Source organism: Odocoileus virginianus, chromosome 18 (assembly GCF_023699985.2).
Source record: "Odocoileus virginianus isolate 20LAN1187 ecotype Illinois chromosome 18, Ovbor_1.2, whole genome shotgun sequence".
Classification (NCBI taxonomy): domain Eukaryota; kingdom Metazoa; phylum Chordata; class Mammalia; order Artiodactyla; family Cervidae; genus Odocoileus; species Odocoileus virginianus.
The window spans coordinates 55,676,286-55,699,122 of NC_069691.1; the positions used below are offsets into that span (position 1 = coordinate 55,676,286).

The following is a 22,837-nucleotide window of genomic DNA, read 5'->3' on the forward strand; positions in this document are numbered from 1 at the left end:
CTCAGTAAAGCAGGGGAAGGGGTTTATTTTAAATCAAAGGAAATAGTAAGCATGTTTGTTTATTGAATAAAGGGGGAGAGGTAGCACATTGGTTTGGGAGCAGAGCTGTTGCCTTTCCTTCATCTTTATTTCTTGGAAGTGGTTGGGGGTGAGGTGGTGGTACATGGCTCATTTGATGGCATTCAAAAAATTAGAAAGTAATAAAACCCATTTCAGAGTCGTAATTATGTATGGATATTTTGTCAGTTAATCATAATTAGTGGCCACTCATCCTTTCTTGGGAAAAATTGCTGTAGAAAAATATTAATGAAAAAATGAAATAAAATAACTTTTGACACAACTGTAATTTGTGTGCTTTTTCTGCTGTCTGTCCTCAGTTTCACTGTGTATATATTTAAGAAACAGTTAAGATTCATTTAATTTTTCAAATTTTCAGGACAAATGCACTGATAAGCTGGTTACTATTATGTGGTTTCATGGCAAGAAAACTGGACAAGGAGATAAGGACAGAGGGTTCAGTTCAGTTCAGTCGCTCAGTTGTGTCCAACTCTTTGCGGCCCCATGGACTGCAGCACACCAGGCCTCCCTGTCCATCACCAGCTCCCAGAGTTTACTCAAACTCATGTCCATAGAGTCGGTGATGCCATCCAACCATCTCATCCTCTTTCGTCCCCTTCTCCTCCCACCTTCAAACTTTCCCAGCATCAGGGTCTTTTCACATGAGTCAGTTCTTCACATCAGGTGGTCAAAGTATTGGAGTTTCAGCTTCATCATCTGTCCTTTCAATGAATATTTACGACTGATTTCCTTTAGGATTGACTCCTTGCAGTCCAAGGGACTCTCAAGAGTCTTCTCCAACACCACAGTTCAAAAGCATCAATTCTTTGGCGCTCAGCTCTCTTTATAGTCCAACTGTCACATCCATACATGACTACTGGAAAAACCATAGCTTTGACTAGACAGACCTTTGTTAGCAAAGTAATGTCTCTGCTTTTTAATATGCTATCTATGTTGGTCATACCTTTTCTTCCAGGGAGCAAGCGTCTTTTGATTTCATGGCTGCAGTCACCATGCAGTATGAGAAGGCAAAGAGATAGAAAAGAAAGAAAAGAAAGATGAACCCCCCGGACAAGGGTTTAGAAGATCAGAATTTTAATCTAGAGTTCAACACCTATGTATAACTTTAGCAATGTTACTTACCTTTTCTGTATCTGTTTCACCAGCTTTAAGATACTGATATATGCCCTCCCTACCTCACAGGGTTGTTGTGAGGCACAAAATACTGTATCTGAAAATGCTTTGCAAATGGTGAAGTCCCATAAGCCCCTAAAGTGTAAGTTAAATGGAAATACTGTTGCTAACATGAGTTTCTGTATGATCGAGTCACCCGCGTCCTGCCTGTGGTGATAGGAACCAATTCTTTGGCAAAGTCAGTGAAAAACAGTGTTGAGATGGTTTTTTATTGAGAGTTTTTATTGAGAGTTGGAGCCTTATTAGTATAGCTGTATTCTGAAAATGCACCTGGGTAATCAGGTAAGACATACATAAATGATTGTTATGAAGGAGAAAGCTTATATTTTAAGATCTTCAGAAAGAGGAGGCAGAACATGCCATGCAGGGTCACATGGGCAGGCCCCAGAGATGGCCAGGAGGCAGAGGGGAGAGGGCAGAGCGTGGCCTGCAGCCTTTTTGGGGTCCTGGTGGAGAGCTGAGGACAAGGCAGGACGGGTAGACTGGGTGGGTTTGCACTGGAGAATTTGAAATGCTCTGGATGGCTCTGGGCTCTAGGAGTGGTAGGGCTTCCCTAGCGGCTCAAACGGTGAGGAATCCGGCTGCAGTGCAGGAAACCAGGGTTCAGTGCCTGCGTCGGGAAGATCCCCTGGCGAAGGGAATGGCCACCCACTCCAGTATTCTGGGAGATCCCATGGACAGGGTGGCCTGGCAGGCTGCTGTCCGCAGGGTTACAGAGAGTGGGACAGGACTGAGTGACTGGCACTTTGACTTTCCACTTGATTGTCTGGTACCTGGCCCTAGGCTGATTCAGAGTGGGAGGAATATTGGCTTGGTCTTAGGATTTGATAAAGGAGATGGGCTGTGGCCTCTGGTTTGTATATCAAAGATACCTCCCAGGGGAATTGTTTGCTCTCTAGAATCAACTATTCCTGGGAAGAGAGGTCTCTCCTGGATCAAGGCCGCCATAAATGCCAGAGCATTGAGAATACAGAGGATAAGAAAATGTAGTCAGTATAGGTTGGAATTAAAGTAGCAGTGTGAACTGAAGACCAGACAATGAAAGGAAAAAAAAATGTAGATAACATAACTGACCCAAGTATGTTTTCAAAGCTTTTACATAAGCACTAAATATAAACCCGTTTTCCTAAATATATTTTAGGATAACTTTTAAAACACTCCACCCACACTCCTCTGAAATGCTCAAAGCAGTGAATGTCACTGCATGAGTAAATTATTATGGAGCACAGTAAGGGACTCAGGTTACCCTCCACTTTAATGGTCTAGGTCTTTACCTGCGTTCTTAGATGTATTTAGAGGTGAATATTTATAGTATAGTCACCTGGGTTTTTAGGCTCTGTGCTAACAGAATTTTATGTGGATTAGAGATTATTTGATTATTTACAGCATACCCCATTTGCCAGACCATTGACAGAAATGGTTGAATCCCTGAGTCGGACATGACTTAAGTGACTAACACTGATTCTTCCAAGGAATAATATAGATTACCTATGGTGATCATTTATATATTGGGGCTTCCCTGGTGACCAAGATAGTAAAGAAGTGTAATAGATGTGCTCAGTAGTGTCTGACTCTATGCAACCCCATGGACTGTAGCCTCCCAGACTCCTTTGTCCATGGAATTCTCCAGGCAAGAATACTGAAGTAGGTAGCCATTCCCTCGTTCCCTTCTCCAGGGGATCTCCCTGACCTAGGGATTGAACCTGAGCTTCCTGCATTGCAGGCAAATTTTTTTTACTGTCCAAGTCACCATGAAAGCCCAAAGATGGATACTAATGGTTATAATCAACAGGCAGAAGTTGACCTGTCATGGTACTCCACCAGATGAAACCCAGAGCTAGACTCATTTGGCCATTTTTGTCAGTGGTCTGGCAAATGGGGTATGCTGTAAAGTTTCTGTCCTTGTAGTTAGTCTAGAAGAGCTTACTATTAAACTAAAGGAAATGGGGTCAAAATAGCACAAGAGACTCAGAGCTGACTTAAAATTGGCAAAGAGACATTATAGGCAAAGAGGTATCGATCACAATTTGGCAAGATCTAAGTGACTTGAACTCTTCCTTGACTGCTCTGTGCTTTGTGAACTGTTGTGGATCCACAACAGATTGTGGGACCAGTGGGGTACTAGATTGGCTTTACTCAGCAGATACTCTAGCATGTGCGATGTGCCAAGTTGATGAGGATGCAGTGATGAGAGGCGCAGCTCTAACTCCTTCACTCCTGGCGTGTCTGTAAGGTGTGCTGATGATACATACACATGAACTTATTCTGTCTTCATTTTGCTAGAAGTTTAGATACTCTATCTCAAAGGTGGGAAGCCTTTTGAAAGGGCATGTGAAGTCAATAAATCAATAGATGGACTTAAGACCTTTTTAATAAAGATTAAAAAGATTTGTGGACAAGACAATAGACAAGGATGACAGGAGATACAGTCCATTCATACATCTGAGAATTTAAGGATGATAGCTATTTTTTTTATCATGATAATCTGCTTCAAGATGTTTATTTACAATGTGTTTATTAAATAATACAGTGTTTAATTGAAATTGCTAAATAATTTCAGAAAAGGGCATATTGTTTAGAAAGTGTGTACCATCCCCCCACCCCGACTGAAGTGGGAGGCCCCAAAACGGGTCACACAGATGTGTCAGATGAATTTAGAATCCGTAAGCGTGACCATTCAGTTGAGCCTAAATGCCTAGTTGAGCAGATTGGCCCCCTGGAGGACAGCTTATTACCAGGAGTCCTACTCTGCTGTGTGCACCACTGGCCAGCTTTGAACATTTACAGACCTGGGGTAGATATGCTCTTCTCTTTGCCCAGGGGAATGGTGTTTCTCACTTGTCAAGAGTTTCTCCAGGAAGGAGTGAAACAGTTCATACTGGACATGCTTGAATATTTTGCTGTATGCTCCTTATGGAAAAGCTAACTTGAGGCAGTTTTCGAATTTCGGAAGGAAGGTCACTGAGTGTGCATGTACATTTCGCTATTCTTTTCCAGGTTTCCTATGCTCGCCCAAGTTCAGCTTCCATCAGAGATGCTAATTTATACGTCAGTGGACTTCCAAAAACAATGACCCAGAAGGAGTTGGAGCAACTTTTTTCACAATATGGACGCATTATTACTTCTCGTATTCTTGTTGACCAGGTCACTGGTAAGTAGACAGCCTCTGCTCTGACTGGCAGATGGTGAAATAGTCTGCCTTCTCATACCCAAGTCTTGCCTCTAGATGCATCAAAGGTATATATATGGGCCAGAAAATGCAGTTTTCTGCTAGGATTGTTCATAGAGATGCATGGGTAAGCATAGATAGTGTAGTGAGCAAGCTTGAGTCATTTCCTCCCCAAAGGTGCAGGTTTGGAGCCTGTTTTGTGGTTTATAATAATTATTGCATATAAGTTATTGCAAATAATTATTACAAATTAATAATCTTCATTTCTAAGCTGCTGCATGAAAAAAGCTCCCAACCTCCTTATGAAGCATTAAGTAACAGTCTTAAGTTTGTGAAAAACATAGTTTAACGCTGCTAATTCTCTAAGGGAGAATTACACTACATCTACACTAGTAATTGCGATTAAGACTTTCTCAGGTCCATGCTGTGTTGCATAGGCATGCATAAGAGTTTGAAATTTTAAGTGTTAGAAATTGATTTTAATCTCATATTACTTTTAACCAAACCAAAATAAGAACAATATGTTTATTAAAAATTTTGTGTTGAAGGGAGCTCTTCTGCTAAAGCTTTCACTTAAAGAAAAACTAGCAGTAGAGATTTGATTATGGATCTTAAAAATAGAGGCACATTTTTCTATTATAAAAGCAGTATTCTTTCTAAAACATATTAAAATTAAGGAAGCATGCTAAGGAGGGGGGAAAAAATCACCTGTAGTGCCATATACTAAAGCAGGCACTTTAAGATTTTGTGAGTAGTCTTTTTTTTTTTTTTTTTTTAAGAAAATAGGTTTTTCTCTTTTCTGTATGATTCTTTTTGTCCTTCCCTCCTTCACTATCCCTGTTGTCTTTTTCTCTCCTCTTCTGTCTCTCATAATTAAAGTACCAGTGGAAATAGTTGTGCATTATAATGTGTGATTATATTTGTTAAGAAATGATGGACCACAGAATACAATCAGGCCAGTTTTTTAAATTCTGCAAGTGATGATCAATTTAGTTGATCTGAATTTAATCAGAAGCATCCTTTGTTATGTTCCTCTGTGCTGTTCATTAGCTTCTTACAGAGTCTGAACATCATACTTCTGAGTTCTGAGTATAGTGGTATCTACCATCATCCATATGCTTGGGAGTGGGGCCTGTAGATTTTACTGTATGGAGAGAATTAGTCCAGTGAGGGTATATAAAAACATGGTCTTAAGTGCTCGGGCCTGGTGCACTGGGAAGACCCAGAGGGATCCAGGTGGAGAGGGAGGTGGGAGGGGGGACTGGGATGGGGAATACATGTAAATCCATGGCTAATTCATTTCAATGTATGACAAAAACTACTGTAATGATGTAAAGTAATTAGCCTCCAACTAATAAAAATAAATGGAAAAAAAAAAAAAAAAAACCCCAAAAAAACATGGTCTTCTTAGCTATGTTTCATGATTTTCATACATTCTATCATGGTGTATTATACACACAGATGGCAAATGGGGTTGAATAGAAGTCCAGGCCTAACAATGCAAATATATTTGTTTAGAGCAAAATAAAAGGGCCTTTTGTTTGTATTCATGCTTTTTAATTCATTCATTCTTAGTGAGGACTTGAATCAAAAGTCAGTTTCACCTGTGATGCAGAAAGCCATTTCTCAGTTGCAGGTCCATCCCGAGGGTGTGGGCTCACAGGAAGACTATGCAGGCACCTCCTGAATGAGTCAGTGTTTCTCAAGTGTGGTTCTGCACCTGCAGCAAAGCACCCTCCTGGAACCTTGTTAGAAATGCTGGCTTGGGCCCCCAAATCTAGTGAATAAAACTCTTAGAGTGGGCATTTTACCAAGCCCTTTGGGCTGTTCTGATGCATGCTCAGGTTTGAGGACCATAAGTTTAGGTGACTCATCCTAAACTGAGGCTGTTTCACTGCTCATCTAAGGCTTTACTTATGGAATAATCAAGTTTTAGGGGTTGTTCATGCTTAATAGATAATGGAAAGGATAGATTTGGTGTCATTTCACCATTTCATCTTTACACTTAAGACTTTCAGTATGAAATTGTCCACTTTACCTAAAATGAAAAAATCCTGCAATTTTGTTATTTGTTATACAGCCATCAGGTGTTAATAATGTGCATGCAGCAGGTAATAGCTTAAAAATAGGGAAGGTGAAGTGATAGGGGCTGAGATAAGTGCATATGGGGGGAAAATGCCTTACCTACCTTAAAATAAAATTCTGAGCCTTTTGACTTACACAGTATTGATTATAAAGCAAGCAGACCTTTATTCTTTTTTAAGGTTCCTATAAATCATAATGGTCTAATGCTTTTTCTTAGCCTTTCTTTCTTAATTGCTTCTCACTCTTCCTCAGTCACATACTCTGAATTATCTAGGCTTTTCCTGCTGCTAGTCCCAAGTCAGTACTGCTGCTACTGATTTGTTTTGCCAGGAAAGTCTTTCCCTGCAACTGCTGATCCCATGATGGCCAGCTCTGGCCACCCCAAATAGTCTGTTAAGCTAATTAAATGGAATGAGTTGGGTTTCTTGCTGCCATTTCTCAAAAGCTGGGCAGGTACTTGGCCATCCTTCTGCTTCCCCCCTTCTTGTCTCTTAAGGTGGGGAAAGCGTGAGCCAGGGAATAGCATTCTGTAGTCAGAAGTAATGCTGTCAAAGAAAGCAAGCTTTGAGGCTTTACTTCTGTCTTGTTTATTTTTACTCTTACCTCCTCTTTTCACTCTTTTACTCCCATATAATATTATTTCTCTAATAGAAAAGAGGCAGTTAAAAGCAGTGGGGGAGCTTCAGGGAACCAGAAATGCCTCTTCAGGCATTTCTCAAAGGGTCAGTAGCCTGTATAATTAAGTAGAATTTTATTATTTAAAAGTGTAGCTGAAATATGTTTTTCTACCCCTGTGCATATATTTTTAGCATAGCTTTATAGCATTTTTAGCAAAGGCTTGGTTCTCTTCTCCTTGTTGCAAGAGCAAGCGCTCCTCTGCCCTCCTTTTCTGAATTGTTTGTCCAGTAGCTTAATTTGAAAAGTACAAGTCAGTCATACGGTTGACATTATTAAAGAATGCACGAGAGGGAGAGAAGAAGGTGGGGAAAGAAACGTGGACATACTTGTGCGCTTTCTTCTTCTTCCTGGCTTACTGGTAGCATGTGGTAATGGACTTTAAAGTGCATTAATTTAATTAATGCATTTCATGTATTTAAAAAATACAAAATTGTAATGCTAGACTGGATTGCTACTAAGTAAAGGTGAAGCTTTTCTCCTGGTGTGATTTTTGTGGCAGATGTTACATGTGGGTGAAAACATGTTCTTGAGAAGGGAAAATTAATGTATCCTTTCTTCTCTCCCTCCTGTCTCCTTCCACTCCCTCTTTCCCAAATCCTTACCCACATCTACCTTAGGCATATCAAGGGGTGTAGGGTTTATTCGATTTGACAAGCGGATTGAGGCAGAAGAAGCTATCAAAGGCCTAAATGGCCAGAAACCTCCTGGTGCCACAGAGCCAATCACTGTGAAGTTCGCTAATAATCCAAGCCAAAAAACCAATCAGGCCATCCTTTCCCAGCTGTACCAGTCTCCAAACAGAAGGTACCCAGGCCCGCTAGCCCAGCAGGCGCAGCGCTTTAGGTAAGTCCGGTTTACTGCTCACACCAGCGCACTCAGGGGCGCTGTCCAGCACTTGTAAGAGAGGATCTCCGGCTTGCTCTCACGGTCGTTGTTTTCTTTCTTTTTCTTATGGACACAGGGAAAGCCTACTTGGGGTTTAGTGTCTTGTGGGTTATCCAAGGTGGGGACAAAAGTACAGTAACCTGCGGCGGGCAGTGGTTCTCAATCGGAAATAGTTTTGCTCCTCTGGGGGTGCTGACAGTGTCTGGAGACACTGATGGTTGGCATCAGTTGGGTGGGGATGACTGGCATCTCGTGGGTGGAGGCCACGGGTGCTGCCCATCATCCTGCAGTGTGCAGTAAAGCCCCCCTACACCAGAGGGCTATCTGGTCCCAAACGTCAGTGGTGCTGAGGCGGAGAAACCCTGACCTGCAGAATAGTGGGGGTCTTTGTAACTGTTTTCATTGCTTCTGATTTCCCTCATTTAGTTTTTTACTTTAGAAGGCCTTTTCCTTGTGTTTTAATTTTTTAGGTCAAGCTCATTCAATTACTTGGTTTTATTATATGTTCACAACTAAGGATATATAACTTATGTGATTACATTATGCTTTTATAAATATATCCATCTTCCCTTTTTAAGTTTTTAATCTTTGCAGTTTAGAGGTTGGCAAATCCCTGTAAAGGCCCAGATAGTAAATATTTTAGGCTTTGTGGCCACAGTATCTGATGCATGTCTTTTTAAAAAAATAAAACAACTCTTTAAAAATGTAAAAACCATTCTTAGCTCTTGGGCTATAGAGAAACAGATGGCAGTCTGGATTTGGCCTGTGGGTGGTAGTTTTCTAACCTCTATAGTCCATGGAATGACCATGCATTTTTAGCCCAGAGAAGATATTCTATCTCATAGACAAGTTAAATATTCTAATTTTTCAAATTTTATTCTAATACTGGGGAACCAACCAAATCTAGTTATTTTAAAAAAAAAAATCCTTAATATGCATGTGAGGAGAATGGTGACTTCTAGATGTTAAACAGAGCAGAGATACATAAGTAGCTTTTATTTTCTGGAGCATTTTTAAGATCCTTTTTTGGCCATATGGTATACTGCAGCCATAATGCCATCTAACCTCCATGCTAGTATTTTTTTGTTCTTTATCAGAAGTGCATTATTTCCTTGCTGGGACAAAAATATAATCACAAATTTAACTTAATAAACAAAGATTTATATTTTCTAGTTTATATCATGTGCATTTTTTTTTTCCTTTCTTTTTCTATTTTTTGTGCTCGGGTATTTAGAATGCTGAAGAGAATAAAGATAAAAATCAGTCAGATGTCTTCTTTAAACCTCAGTATGTCACCTGAGGGGTGAAAGGGAAGTTTTCTGTAAACATGTTCAGTTCTTACTTGAGGTGGCTTTTGCTTTGGGAGGAAATGTTGTACTTTTCATCTGGAGGCTTCATCTGGAACTGGATGACTTGGTATCCGGTTGACTGAGCCTGGCGATCACTTCACTCTGCTTCAGCTTTGCATGGTCAGAAGGCATTGGCAGAAAGGAAACAGTGCCACTTTTGTCTGTGGTGGTTGGTAGTAGTGATTGGGCTGGAGGAAGAGATGGGTGGAGCCGCCCTTGTGGAGAAAGAAATTTCGCAGAGTCGTTTCTTAGCTCTGCTTGTAGGTTTCTTCTGTGGCATCTTAAGTGAGTAAACTTTTTTTTTTTAATTTAGCACAGACATGAATGAAGGAATTTTAGAGATTTTTCTTGGGCAGCCTATCCAATTAACCCCAGAGCTCTTTGAGGCCCAGTAAGGAATTTTGATCTTAGGTACAAGAGAGTTCTTTGAAACTTACTGGTTGATTTTAACACTGAAAATACCACATGATTGATGTTAGAAGAATGCTCCATGCGTTTAAATTGTTATTTTTGGTGTTTCCTAATTTAAGCTCTGGTTTTTGTTTTATTGTAGTTATTGAGTAAAACTATGCTCTTAAAGTCAAGATTGAGTTTTAAGAAAGGCTGGGCAAGAGGACTGAAATGATAGTATCTTCAGGAGAATGCCTGATTATTGAAATGGCAAGGCTTTTGTAGGTGACTCAGATATTAGGTTGTCTAACTATTTTATCTGTTCTCACTTTGATCTATCCCCCTCCATACATGTGATGTGTTGTTGTTTTTTTTAATTAAAAAATGTTTTATATTGGATAAAGCTTTACAGGTTGTTCTGATAGTCAGATTTAATATTTTAAAAAACTTGCCCATTCTGTGCTTTTATCATTTAGTTCCATCTGTAATTAATGTAGAGATTCTTCCTTTCCTTGTCTCCTATTAAAAACTAATTTTGGGGAAAGGGAATGAGACTTGTCTGTAAATTTTAAGGGAAACATGGTTTCAGAAAATGGGAAAGATGTTTATTGTCCTTTCAGATTCCTAACTCTTGTCTCTGTCACCTGACTTCCCATTCTTCTCATATCCATCTTCAGATAATAAATTATGAACTAGTCTTTGAGCTCAGTGAAGGCATTTGGTCTAGATTCAGTGTTAGAGGAAATTGAGAGCTTCTATTCCTAGGGTTCAAGTTTAGCCTGATGTGTGTTTGGCTGTTTTTCTTTAATATCTCTGAACCTGGTCTGTTATTGCCTTGATTTTTTCCCCCCCTTCCTCTGTTGAATTAAGGTCGAATCTTCTTTCATCTCATAAACACCCTTGAATGAGGGACCGGCTTGCTTTGTTGGTATGTCGCTCTGCTGTAGTTCAGGCCTAGTTCATTACTTAGATCTTTTGTTCCTCGTATCTGTGTTTTAATGCTCTTAGCCTTGGGTTTGTCACCTTCTTGCCAACACTTAAAAAATTTTGCACTGTGTTTTTCTGTTATCATAGTATCTCGGTAGTTGAGAGAGACTGGAGAATACAAGTTCTAAATATTAATAGTCAGGGATGTTTTTTAATATTTATGAAATGTACCATATCTTTTAAGGCAAAAAAATTAAAATCTATATAGTAAGGGTTGAGTTTAAAAGTGGACTTATGGTGTTTATGGCTCAGTCAACCTGTATGAATAATTAGAAAATTATTTTAACATGAGCACTGCTGATCTAATATGCTTACCTAATTGACTGCAGTTTTCAGAATAAGACCAGCCTTATTTATTTGGATGGCTACTGTGAGTCCCTTAAGTATATTCCTGGGGTATGGTATCTGAATTAAACTTCCAGCCAAAGTTTTTTTCATCTCTCTTCTTGTGGAGCAGCCTTAATTTTATTAAATGTGATCTAGTCTAATGACCTGTGTGCCTGCTTCTAGAAGCCTTTATGCATTTTTAAAGGAGCTTCTAAGTCAGCACTTGAGATTCATTTAAGGCATGTGCTGCTTGCACTATCACAGCTTCTTTGGGGAAAAACTGGTGTCAGTCCTCCTGAATAATTTTTTTCTCTTTTGGAGGAATTAGATAAGGACATGAATTGATGATCTTTTTGTGGGCTAACTTAAAAGCAGTCTTGGTTGGTGATCTTTAGAGAGGTTTTGAGAGCCACTATTTGTAGAGTTCAGAGTTTTGTTTTCTTAACCCATTAACAATCTGTTTATATTTTTTTGTTTCTGACTTGGATTGACATTTCCCTTTACCTGCATGTAGATCCTAGCATAGTCTGTCAGCTGAATTTCTTGGAAACTAGGCACATATCTTCTTTTTATTCTCTACTTATAAATATCTAGCTTTGAAATGGGAATATGTTTCTATTCAAAATATTGCCCACATATAGTCTGATACATCATAAACTATATGCACATGGGGGCTTGTGCTAGTACATTCATTAATTCATAAACGTTAAACATAATAAAGAGAAGGATGAAATAAACAATGTATCAGTGTTTTGCTAAGTATCAGGCTGACTCATTTTCCACGTATGCAATTAGTAAATATTAAATAATACACCTTTGAAGCAAGAGTCATAGAATTATGGTCTTGATCATTTAACATTTCTTGACTGACTTCATGTGAGACATGTTTGATTATTTTGTCTAACCTCAGTGTAACTTATCCTAGGAGCAGGAGGAATAATCAGCTCTCCCTTTTCTTATTTACTCCAGCTTTCCTTACAGGTGTCACCCTCACTCAGATTATGACGGTGATGATGATATTGATATTTGCAGGAATCTCGTAATCTACCTCTCCTTTGAGGGTTGTTGTGGTTACAGCAGTGTTTCCCAGTCTAACCCTTCAAATCCACTTAGCATGTTATTTGTGAGTGGATTGTGTCCACGCTGCAGAATAGGTGGTTGTGTCCCTGTCCCTTTGAGGACCGCCAAGTTGTCCCTCAGGAAAGTATGTGATGCCTGGGACTGATGAGGCTGTTGGGTGCAATGTGTTGGTTCAGTAGGAATAAAGATTGTTTTAAGATGAAGAGTGTATTTTTAATGGACTCTTTAATATTATTGGCCACACTGCTGTTCATCATCAGGCACGTTCCCCTGGGACATTCCAGAGGCCACTAACTTAGTCTCCCTTAAAAATTGGTTTCAGTCATTAAAAGAGCATATTACAAAAGGTGGCTGTCTCTGAACTCTGGACAGACCCCGGAGAAATAGATGATTCTGGAGAGCAATAGTGGCCCTTGTGTCTCAGCTAACCACCTGGTTGACAGTGTTCTAGCTGCTGCAGGACTCGGGGTGCCTGCGGGCCCAGGGGAGCTCACACGGCCTTCTTCCAGCCCCCGTGGGGCTGCTGAGAGCAGGGAAGGCCACCAGGCCCAGCTGCGTGCAGGCAGGGCTTTTCAGCATTGCTGGGGTTCTGATTCTCAGCTGTGGTCTTCCTCCCAGCTCTCCTTGTTGACGGGAGAGGAGGGAGGGGGGTCAAGAAGAGCAAGGGAGAGAGAGAGAGTTAAGTAACTTGCCTTGAATTCCACAGGACTGACTTTTTCCTAAAATGGATATTGAGCAAAGATATCGGTGGTCAGGATCATGGTGTCTTACCGGGTTTCACAGGCAGGGCAAATACGAGGCCCATTGAGGGAGTCCTCAGATATCCTAGTAGAGAAGTCTCCTGCCTGGGGAATCCCGGCGTGGAGAGTGACAGACGAGATCTCTCCCTTCAATGCATGGAGTTCACTTCTAGTGCAGTTCTGGTTTCTGCCCTGTCTTGAAAGTACTGAGAACTCACTTGGGAGTTTCCTGTCGCTGGACTTTGGGCTGGTGTCGTAGCTGGTGGTGACAGAGAGTGCACGTTAATGTGCAGACATGACGTGACTCTGCTTTGGTGTCTGCTTCCGGGTCATTGAGTGCTTTGGAAGGAGGCTGCAGTAAGCTGTTCCATTCTACAGGCGTCACATGCCAAATGCACTCTGGACTGGTCGTTCCAGCATTTTTATGAAATTATCTGTATCATTACTTTATGGTTGGTAATTTTGTTTGCATCTCTATTTCTGGTATTTGTGGCCTTTATTTTGGAGTACAAAGATGTGGCATCTTTGACCAAACAAAACCCTCCCACCTCTTTTCCCTTGTATGTGCAGACAGGCCCCCCAGCCTGCCTTCCTAATAGTTCTTACTCTGGATTACATAATTAAGGATGCTGTTAGCAGCCTCATTGCTTTTATTCAGTCAGCAGATACTGATGGTAAGCCTGCCATGACCCAGGCTGTGCTCCATGCTTAGTAATGAACGTGTCGCTGCTCCTGAGAGGGTGGGGGGAGAAGGTGCACACGCCACATGGTGCTCCTCTGTCACTGCGGTCTGTTCCTCTCTCTTATTAAAGGTATTTTGCATTACATCAGCTTGATTCTTTTCAGTTTTACAAAACACTCAGATGTGCAGAAATAATTGGGAATAGGAACATAAGAAGATTCTTGGTCTACTTCTGAAAGAGCAGAAGAGGGAGTCTTGGGGTTTCTATAAAACTAGGAGGCGCTGTTTGCTCCTCTGTGCTCTAGCCTCACTTGAGGCCACAGGTTAGATAATAAGGTTGTAGCGTTTTTCAAACTAAGCAGTTCATAGGTGTTAAAAGAAGAAATTGTTCCTCAACACAGGCACTTACTTGGGGAGTGTTGAACGTGATGGCATCGAACATTGTGACATGTTAAGTTACGGTTACTCCTCCACAAACGTCATTGACTGGTAAACGTTGTGGAGATAGAGAACGTCAGAATGGTCTCTTTGAGACTGATAAAGCAAGAAGAATCAGGTCCTGTAACATCAGTTTAATTTTTGAGACAGGAAAAGGGTAGAGAGTTTTAAAAGAGTACCCACCCACTGCCATCTACTACTTTTAAAAAAAAATTGTAAGAGAAGGTCAAGTTAGTTTGTTTCTATCTACCTGATCTCTTCCATCTTGAGTCTGTACTTCTTGTAGAACAATCAAACATCAGGCTGGGATCTGATCCTTGCTTTATTGCTCAGTGAGTCTGTAGTCTTATGTTCTGTGGACTTAGCTGAGCATATTGAGAAATGGGAGGTTTGGCTGAGGTTGTGTATAAGATTCTTTTTATCTGTACTAGTTACACTTTGATTTTTAGAAATGAAAGTCCTTTGTATTTGGAAGGTTGAGGGGAAATTATGAAATTCTGTGTAAACTGCAGAATTTGAGTATCAATGCCACTGCTTTCTAAACCTTTTGGCCTTGGGCGACTCCCTTAATCTAAGTGCCTCCTGATCCTCAGGAACCAACAGCTGTGAAAACTAACAGTAACAAAGACTGTGTAGGTGAATGTGGGGTGCTTAGAACTTGGCTGCAAAGGTGAGAACCCAAATGGTAACTGTTTCACAGCCCCCACATTTCCTCTCAAAAGGGTTTTCTGAGATGACCACCAGTGATGTCCCTGCATTGCACTGACCTAGGGATTGAAAGAACTGCTGTCATATGGCAGTGGTACCCATTTGCTCAGAAATGTAAGAAGACCCACTATTTTGAGACTTCACATACAGTTAACATATAAACACCCCCCTTGGAAGATGGCAGTAACGAGCCCAGCTTTCTTGGACATCAAGGGGAAAAGTTAAAAACTGAAGTTTGCTGAATGTGTGTTTTGCAGGTTGGACAATCTGCTCAATATGGCTTATGGAGTAAAGAGGTAATGATAGAGGTTCATGATACTCATAATCCCCTCCCATAATTGATTAGTTTCTGTGATTTGGGGAGTGACAGCCATTATAAGTTTGTGTTGGGTTTTCTTTTGCATGTACAACCTAATGAAAAGCTGTTTCATGAAGCACGGTTGACTCAGAGTATTTTTATACCACTTGATGCCTGCCACCTGGTGTTTAAAAACCTCATTACTTGTTTTCTGTTGCATTGCAGCATTACAGCATGTTTATGTCTGTGTTGGTCCTTCCTGCTCCCAATCCGCTTAAGTTGGTGAAACCAGTTCCAAATATGTTTCTTTTTCTCTTGTGGATAGTATTATTCAATACAGCATATAATGGCCATTTCATGACTTACTAGTATCATGATAGTATAGCATGCTGCTGCAAGCCACACATGGACTTTGGTTGAAACATCAAATAGTTGTGTGTACCTGTTGAGGGGAGGGGAGTTGGGAAAAGAAATAAACCCATCGCTGTAACCAACCTCTGTTTCTGTTTTGTGTGTGTGTGTGTTTCCTATTTTGTTCAGTAGGTTTTCTCCAATGACCATTGATGGAATGACCAGTTTGGCTGGAATTAACATCCCTGGGCACCCAGGGACAGGGTGGTGTATTTTTGTGTACAACCTGGCTCCTGATGCAGATGAGAGTATCCTGTGGCAAATGTTTGGGCCTTTTGGAGCTGTCACCAACGTGAAGGTCATCCGTGACTTTAACACCAATAAATGCAAAGGTTTTGGATTTGTGACTATGACAAACTATGATGAGGCTGCCATGGCGATAGCTAGCCTCAATGGATACCGTCTGGGAGACAGAGTACTGCAGGTCTCCTTTAAGACAAACAAAACGCACAAAGCCTAATGAGCTCTTGTCCTCAGTCCATTTATATATGAAAACTATACAACAAAGGCAAGTTAAGAGAAACTTTATACATTAGTAAATGTCTTTGTAAGTCAGTGTTGAGATGGGGATAAAACGACTACTTAGCATCCTAAGAAATATGTGAGATTTTTTATTGCTAGTATTTGAATTAAAACTTCTTAAAATATCTTTTATGTTTGAATATGGACAAGAGGTACAGGGTTTTTACCTGTCACATTGCATTTTATTGCCTTCTTTGAAGAAGGTGGACCTTTTAAAGTGTTTCAGCTAAGGGAAGACATTTCTTTTCTTTTTACATAACTGCCTTGAACCTGTGAGTAAATATTGAGGCTTTGTGTTGTAATTCTTCAGTTGGTTGTGTCCTTTTCCCCCCCTTTTTTTCTTTTTCTGATTAGCTTTGTGTTTGGTTTACATTTAAAGCATTGCTGTTATGTCTAAGAAAAGTATTTTGAAGTTTACATTTTTATTTATGAAGTTAAAAACAGTATTTATTTTGTAATTATGATTTGGGTTGGGGAAGGGGGGGCTACATTATAAACGCTTATTGTAAGAATACTGGAGAACTTTTCGTAAAGCAGTACCTTGCCAAAGAGATAAGAGCCTCTTTGATGTGGGTTTAAAAAAAGCATCTATTTTTATAAAAAAGAAAATTTGGAGAAACTTTTTACTGGTCCTGGAACAAATATTTTGACTTGAATACTTTGAGAAATCTCTTCATATGACACCTAGTGAGCTTTTAAAATTTACCAGGAAATTTGCAGTGGTTGGAAAATTTAGAAAGATTTATGATGTAGAAAATACTTTTGAGATCTTTGTATGAAAGGAGTAGAATCAATGGGGGAAACACTGCTGGTTTCGTTTTTGTAATCACCAGTGTAGCGTCTGATCATCCTGGTTATTACCTGATAGGTGGCTCACATTGATTTGTGATTTTGAAACAAATAAAAAAAAAATTTACAAAAGAATATATAAGAGCAGGCAAGAAATTTAAATTACCAAGAGATGGGGGAAAAAAAAATCTGTTCTTCCTAAAGAAATCCCTTCAGATAGAGCTCATGGTGTTTAGTGATGTACTTGCAGTATTGTTTGAAGAATTGTTTTGTCTTAAGGAAAAAAAGATGTTGCACATGATTTGTACTGCAGCAAATCGGCAAAAGTGATCTGAGTTGGATATATTTGAAGGTATTTTGAAAGTTACGTTCAAGGCTAACACCTGAGCTTTGTGTAATGTAAATAAGACCTTGTGTTTATGAACCTTTCAGCTAATTTGATTTTTTTTTTTCCCTTACATGCCAAGTGATGTTCAGGTTTTAAATGTTTTTGTATCAGTTTTTTTCCTTTGTAAATGGCATTAACATTGTTACTTGAGGTCTTGCTTAATCACTTTTGTTGTCCTGAGGACTTGAATTTACAGTGCATCAGATTTGTTGCTAATTTTGTCTGTAGATAGTCTAGCTTCTGCTGTTTATGGTGATGCTACATTTTCGTTTATAAATATGTTTGTGGTAAAAAAAAAATGAGTATAACCATAGGTTTTGAACAAATTTCCTTACATTTTTCATACAAAAATCATAAATATCTGTATGCTATTGAAATTTAACTTTGTATGATGCTTAAACCACTATTTGGGGAAATAATAAAATAAGTCTTTACCATGTATGAAAGAAATTTTAAAAAATACAAAATATTTTCTGATTAGCATCTAGCTTATAATAAATTTTCAAAAAAGCTGAAGGCAAAAATGCCTTCATCAGGATGCACTGAGAACTATATAGTTACGTCCTGCTTTTTGTATAAACTGAGATGCTCACACGCTTCCCCTTAGAACAGGCAACGTGCTATGCATAACATAGTTGTACATTATCTTTGCAGTTGCGTTGTTTTATTTTTTATTATTTAAAATTGTAGTTATAAAATTTTTCAGTATAGTACAGTACATATACTGTGAGGCGCGTGCTAAAGTGAATAAGCGAGTTTTCATGCTGACCCACTCAATGCTATTCAGAAATCAATTGGCTTAGCACTTTCTCATATCCTTAGGTGCATTTAGATTGTCAGAGTTAACCTGCGTTTAAAAAAAAAAAATAAAAAACGAAATACATGTATATACTTAAAAAAAAATAAGGTTTCCCCTCCCGGGAAAACAGCAGCTACATGCTTCTTTCCTATACTACTGTAGCAAACCAAGGCATTGATGAGAGGGCATGCAAATTGTGCTTCACTTCACAGTGTTTATCAGAGCACTTAATAAAATGTAAGGCTGGTATTTATTTGAAGTTGTACAGTATGACTTAATTCACATCTGTTGGAATAGAAAATATATTCTGTTGAGTATTTAAGAGGCTGTACATGTTTTCTTTTGTGTTTGGATTCTTTGTACTTTTTCATGTTCAGTACATCAATAAACAAAGTTGAAGGGAAAGAACAGTGTGGTGAGTAGGTCTTTATACATTTTTGGGGGCTCCTGTGCTCAGTCTAATAAACTTGCTCTCTTGAGCTAAAAGAGGTTACCTCAGAGCTCTCATTGAAAGCAGTGTTATTGAACAGATTCCAAAAAGCATGTTACGTGAAATAGAATGTGCAAAAATTTTTCTTTCAATGACAGCTTCCTATTATTTTTCAAATATTACTTCATGAGTCATTCTTATAAGGATATGTGCTTTTATTGGCTAGTTGTAAAGTAATTGGATGCTGACATTGTTCTATACCCCCAACTTAATAACCATCAACTTAAAAAAAAGAATGAAAATTGTCCTCACACATTTACTTGAGCTAAAGAAAACCAAATAGAAGGAAGGTAACTTACTCTGCTGCCACTGACAAGATTTAATTCACCCACAGCATCAGCTGTTGTTGAGTGAAACTTGCTTTTGTCACTAGTGCCAGATTGTCAGACTCATCTGTAAAATCAGATAAACTCCCGTTTCCATTAGGTTAGGTTGATGTATGTAGTACATGTGTGCATATCATGAATTCTGCCAGCGTGGCTTCACGTGTATATTCAACAGTGGTAACACATCCTTAAGAGATCCCTGGAGGAAGAAAAAAGATGTCTTGCTTATCTTTTATATAAAGACTCTACTTCTGTAGAAGTTAAGAAATACGTTAATGAAGTACTTTTTTCTTTTTTTTAACCAAAGTGTACTAAATGGCTTCTTTTAATTTGATTTTATCTGTCAGCTTTTTGGTAAAAAGCAAGTCTAAAAGTAATTGTCCTGAATTCACAGCTTGGTCGTCAAGAGCTTAGCTGAGTGACAAGACAATTCCTTTTCTTCCAACATGCAATTAATCTCAAATCTCCATACTCCCTTTTTTTATTATATGAATTTAATACTCTAATTTTGTGATGTTGGAACAGCCTCCCCTCACCTCTCTCCTCTTGCATGGGTATCAGTATTTTGACTGGTTTGCATGTCAGCAGTTCTTTTATATTTGAACAGATGGGGAGAAGATTCTCAGTATAAGTTTTGTGACTACTTGGTGTGCTTGAGGAAAAATATTTTTTTCTTAGAATCCCCTCTCACCTTCTGCTTTCAAATCATCTAGGGTGTCATAATCCAGTGTTCAAGTAGCTGATACAAATTTTTAATCTTACCATCATTTTGCATTATTCTGACTTGAGGAAATGTAGTAGCAGTTTAACCTTACTGCTTTAAAAAAAATAGATTACAAGTGTCCTGGCCTTTTTAAGCTGTTCAGAATGTAGTGCAAACTTGTAACTTCCGTTGAAAGGATTGCCTAGGAATACAATGCATACACGTTAATAATACGTTGAAATTTTAATATAGTTCTAGAACAATATGTGTATGCCTTGTAGGCAGAGGATACAAAAAGAGAGAAACAGTGATTTTGATGCTGTTTGCCTCTGTTACCATATAGGATCCTCAAATGTTAGAAGAAGAGAAAAATATTGCTAAAATTATAACAGTTTATTATTGTTGTGAAGATCATTGGTAGCCTCAGTTATTTTAGCAAGTGGTTCATTTTTTTTTCTTTACTGTTTTTTATATTCTTTCTCTGAAGACTTCCAAAACTGGTTTCTACTCCACTAAAGTTTAAAGGATAAAACATCTACAGTATTAATATAGACAGCCTGTTGGTGTGGGGTTGCTGAAATGAACCCTTCCAGTGTTCTGGTTCATGAAGTAAACAGAAGTATTTTTTGGTTGCTCAGCACAGGTTTATTGATTGTCTGCATACTAATGCTGTGTACTGGGTCTGTAAAAAGGAGCAATACATGGCTCTTAACCTTCTTGGAAACTGTCACTTAGAGATGAGAACAGACAGGCCACCCTGACGTGGCTGCAGTGTCATAAGCGCCATGGCAGCCAAGAGGTAGGCATCCAGCTAACTTGCCAGAGCTGCTACAAACCCCTCTACAACTCAGAAGAGTGGATCTGCTCTGTCCTCCTCATAGATCCTGCTTTTCCTTCTTTGGATTGATTAACTCACGTGTGTAAATTTCAGCCCAACATCAGCATCATTTAGTTTACTAAATGAGATGTTCTCCTATCCAGGAAGTTGTCATTTTCTTTCTGAAGCAAAATGAAAGTTAATATAAAATAAAGACACTGCCTATATGAATAGTTGGGTTGATCAAGGAATTGACTGGAATGTCTTGCTCTCTCTAAACATGTATGGAGTGACAATTTGCACAGCATTCATATAGTAAAATACCTTGAATATTAAAGTGTGCTGACTAGCATTATTCTACTTTGAATGAAGACATGTCACAATCTTAGGGTCTCAAACTCATTATTACTACTACTACTTTTAGTTTAAAAAACTAAAGGTTTAGATTAAGATTAAGCAGTTGATACTAACCCCCAGAAATACTCATGAATGTTACATTTTCAAATACCATCTAGGCATCAAGCGTGAACCCATTTGGAAGACAGGCTTCCCCCTTACACAGCCTGTCTTGTTCTGCTGAAGATTTGTCCACATCCCCAAGTAACTACACAGTACAAAGAAAGTAAAGAATGCTGTGCACAGAGTACATTAAAAAGAAGAGGAGGACGGGTGTGACGTGTGTGTGTGTGTGTGTGTGTGTGTGTGTGTTGGGGGAGGATAGTTAGTGGGGTGGGAGTGGGCTTCCACACAGAAATGTGGTGCATCATTAAGTGGGGTTTGGAAGAGAATGGGGAAGGGAATTCACCAAGAGAACATGACCAAAGACATGTAGGTGAGCTTCTGTCTACGTGTGACATTTTCCCAGCTTCCCTGATAGCTCAGTTGATAAAGAATCTGCCTGCAATGCAGGAGACCCTGGTTCAACTCCTGGTCAGGAAGATCCACTAGAGAAGGGATAGGCTACCCACTCCAGTATTCCTGGGCTCGCCTTGTGGCTCAGTGGTTAAGGAATCTGCCTGCTCTATGGGAGACCTGGTTTCGATCTCTGGGTTGGGAAGATCTGCTGGAGAAAGGAAAGGCTACCCACTCCAGTATTCTGGCCTGGAGAATTCCATGGACTCTATAGTCCATGGAGTCCCAGAGAAAGGACACTGCTGAGCAACTTTCACTTCACAAGTTATATTTAATACAGACCTATGAGCTTATTAAATATTTTTGTGTCCACGACTAGGTTAAATCTCAGATTAGAAATTAGAGTTTATAGATGAAATACAAACTATGTAAACATCAAAATTTTGTTCTTATTACTTTGCCCATTTCTACTGTAACATTGAAAATATTTTCTGTGATTATATGTGATTTTTGGAGTTGCATAGAACTAGCTAGTAAGGATATTGACTTCGTTTAAAAGAAGGCATTTATATTTGGAGCATGTTGTTCAGTGTATGCAAAAAAAGACTAAAATAAGCTAAATATCCCCAGTATTAGAACTGGACCAATCTCTTTCTTTTAGTGTATCCTCTTTAAACTCACTAATTTAAGATGATAAAGTGATCTTTCTTTAGTATTTACACTGTTTCTAATGCCATAGTGCCTGGTTCACTTTAAAAATTTGGATTTGTAGTTATTACTTTTCTTACCTATCACTCAGGTATCACCTTTGTGGAAGGTGAGGGGAAAACTATAAAATCCAAATGTTTCTCAGATGTTTCCAAGATGAGGTTTCAGTTTGACAACCTTTTACCTGTCTGTCATTTTGATAGCTCAGTTAACACTCAGACCTTGCATTTCAATGAAGAACTGAAGGAAGGGAAGGCAGCCCATTTATATAGCCCTTCCAGAGAAGGGCTTTATTTGTCTGTCTGTCCTGAAGGGCCCTTGGATCCGCAGATTGTCTATAGCTCGGTGCTGTCTCTAACTCTGCTTTTCATTGTGCTCCCCTTCTGAGAATCCTTGTCCAGATCTGGAGGCAGTCCACTCTACTGTGGCCCTTCTTGAAGAAGTGAAGACACTGGCAGCGGTCTTCAGGCTGACCTACCCCTGTGGAATGAAGCACAGCAGGCGAGGTAGCCTGGTTCTCTGGATCGGGCTGGATTGTGACAAAGGCGCGGCAGCTGTGCTGAGAATGGGGGACGGCGGCTTCCACCCGTGAATGTGAGTGGTCAGACATCGAGGAGATACACAGCTTTCATCTCAGACCAGATGTACCATATTGAGCACCATATTGAAAGTGCCTGAGCACCTTACGTTTACAGGCATGTACTAATAAGTCTTTTCCTTTCTCAGAATATAACTTTTGTCAAGTTGCAAGGAGTAATAATTATAAGAAATAATGCAGATTTCCACACCAAAAAAGAAAACCTACTTATCAAAAAGGATAAGTAGCTGTTGCTATGTATGTTGAAGCAGCAGTTACAGTTGTTACTGTATTACTAAAATATCTTCAGCAGAATTGCATCTCTTGAGAATGGCTGCTGCTGTAATCTCCATATGAGTCCAAGTATATGGTGAGAGAACCTTCTGCT

General features: G+C 39.4%; 1 protein-coding gene across 15 annotated transcripts in view; it reads left to right on the forward strand.

Annotated features, from left to right (window-relative positions):
• ELAVL2 (ELAV like RNA binding protein 2) overlaps window positions 1-18,384 on the forward strand; it is a 169,248-nt gene extending 150,864 nt beyond the window's left edge. For 13 of the 15 annotated variants that reach the window (XM_070480734.1, XM_070480735.1, XM_070480727.1 and 10 more), the window contains 4 exons: window positions 4,249-4,402; window positions 7,801-8,026; window positions 15,027-15,065; window positions 15,608-18,384. In XM_070480734.1, coding sequence (XP_070336835.1) covers window positions 4,249-4,402; window positions 7,801-8,026; window positions 15,027-15,065; window positions 15,608-15,938 — 750 coding nt within the window. In that variant the 3' untranslated portion in view covers window positions 15,939-18,384. The remainder of the gene's footprint in view (window positions 1-4,248; window positions 4,403-7,800; window positions 8,027-15,026; window positions 15,066-15,607) is intronic. The other 2 variants (XM_070480724.1, XM_070480726.1) reach the window with 1 other exon arrangement.
• Window positions 18,385-22,837: the final 4,453 nt, after the last annotated feature.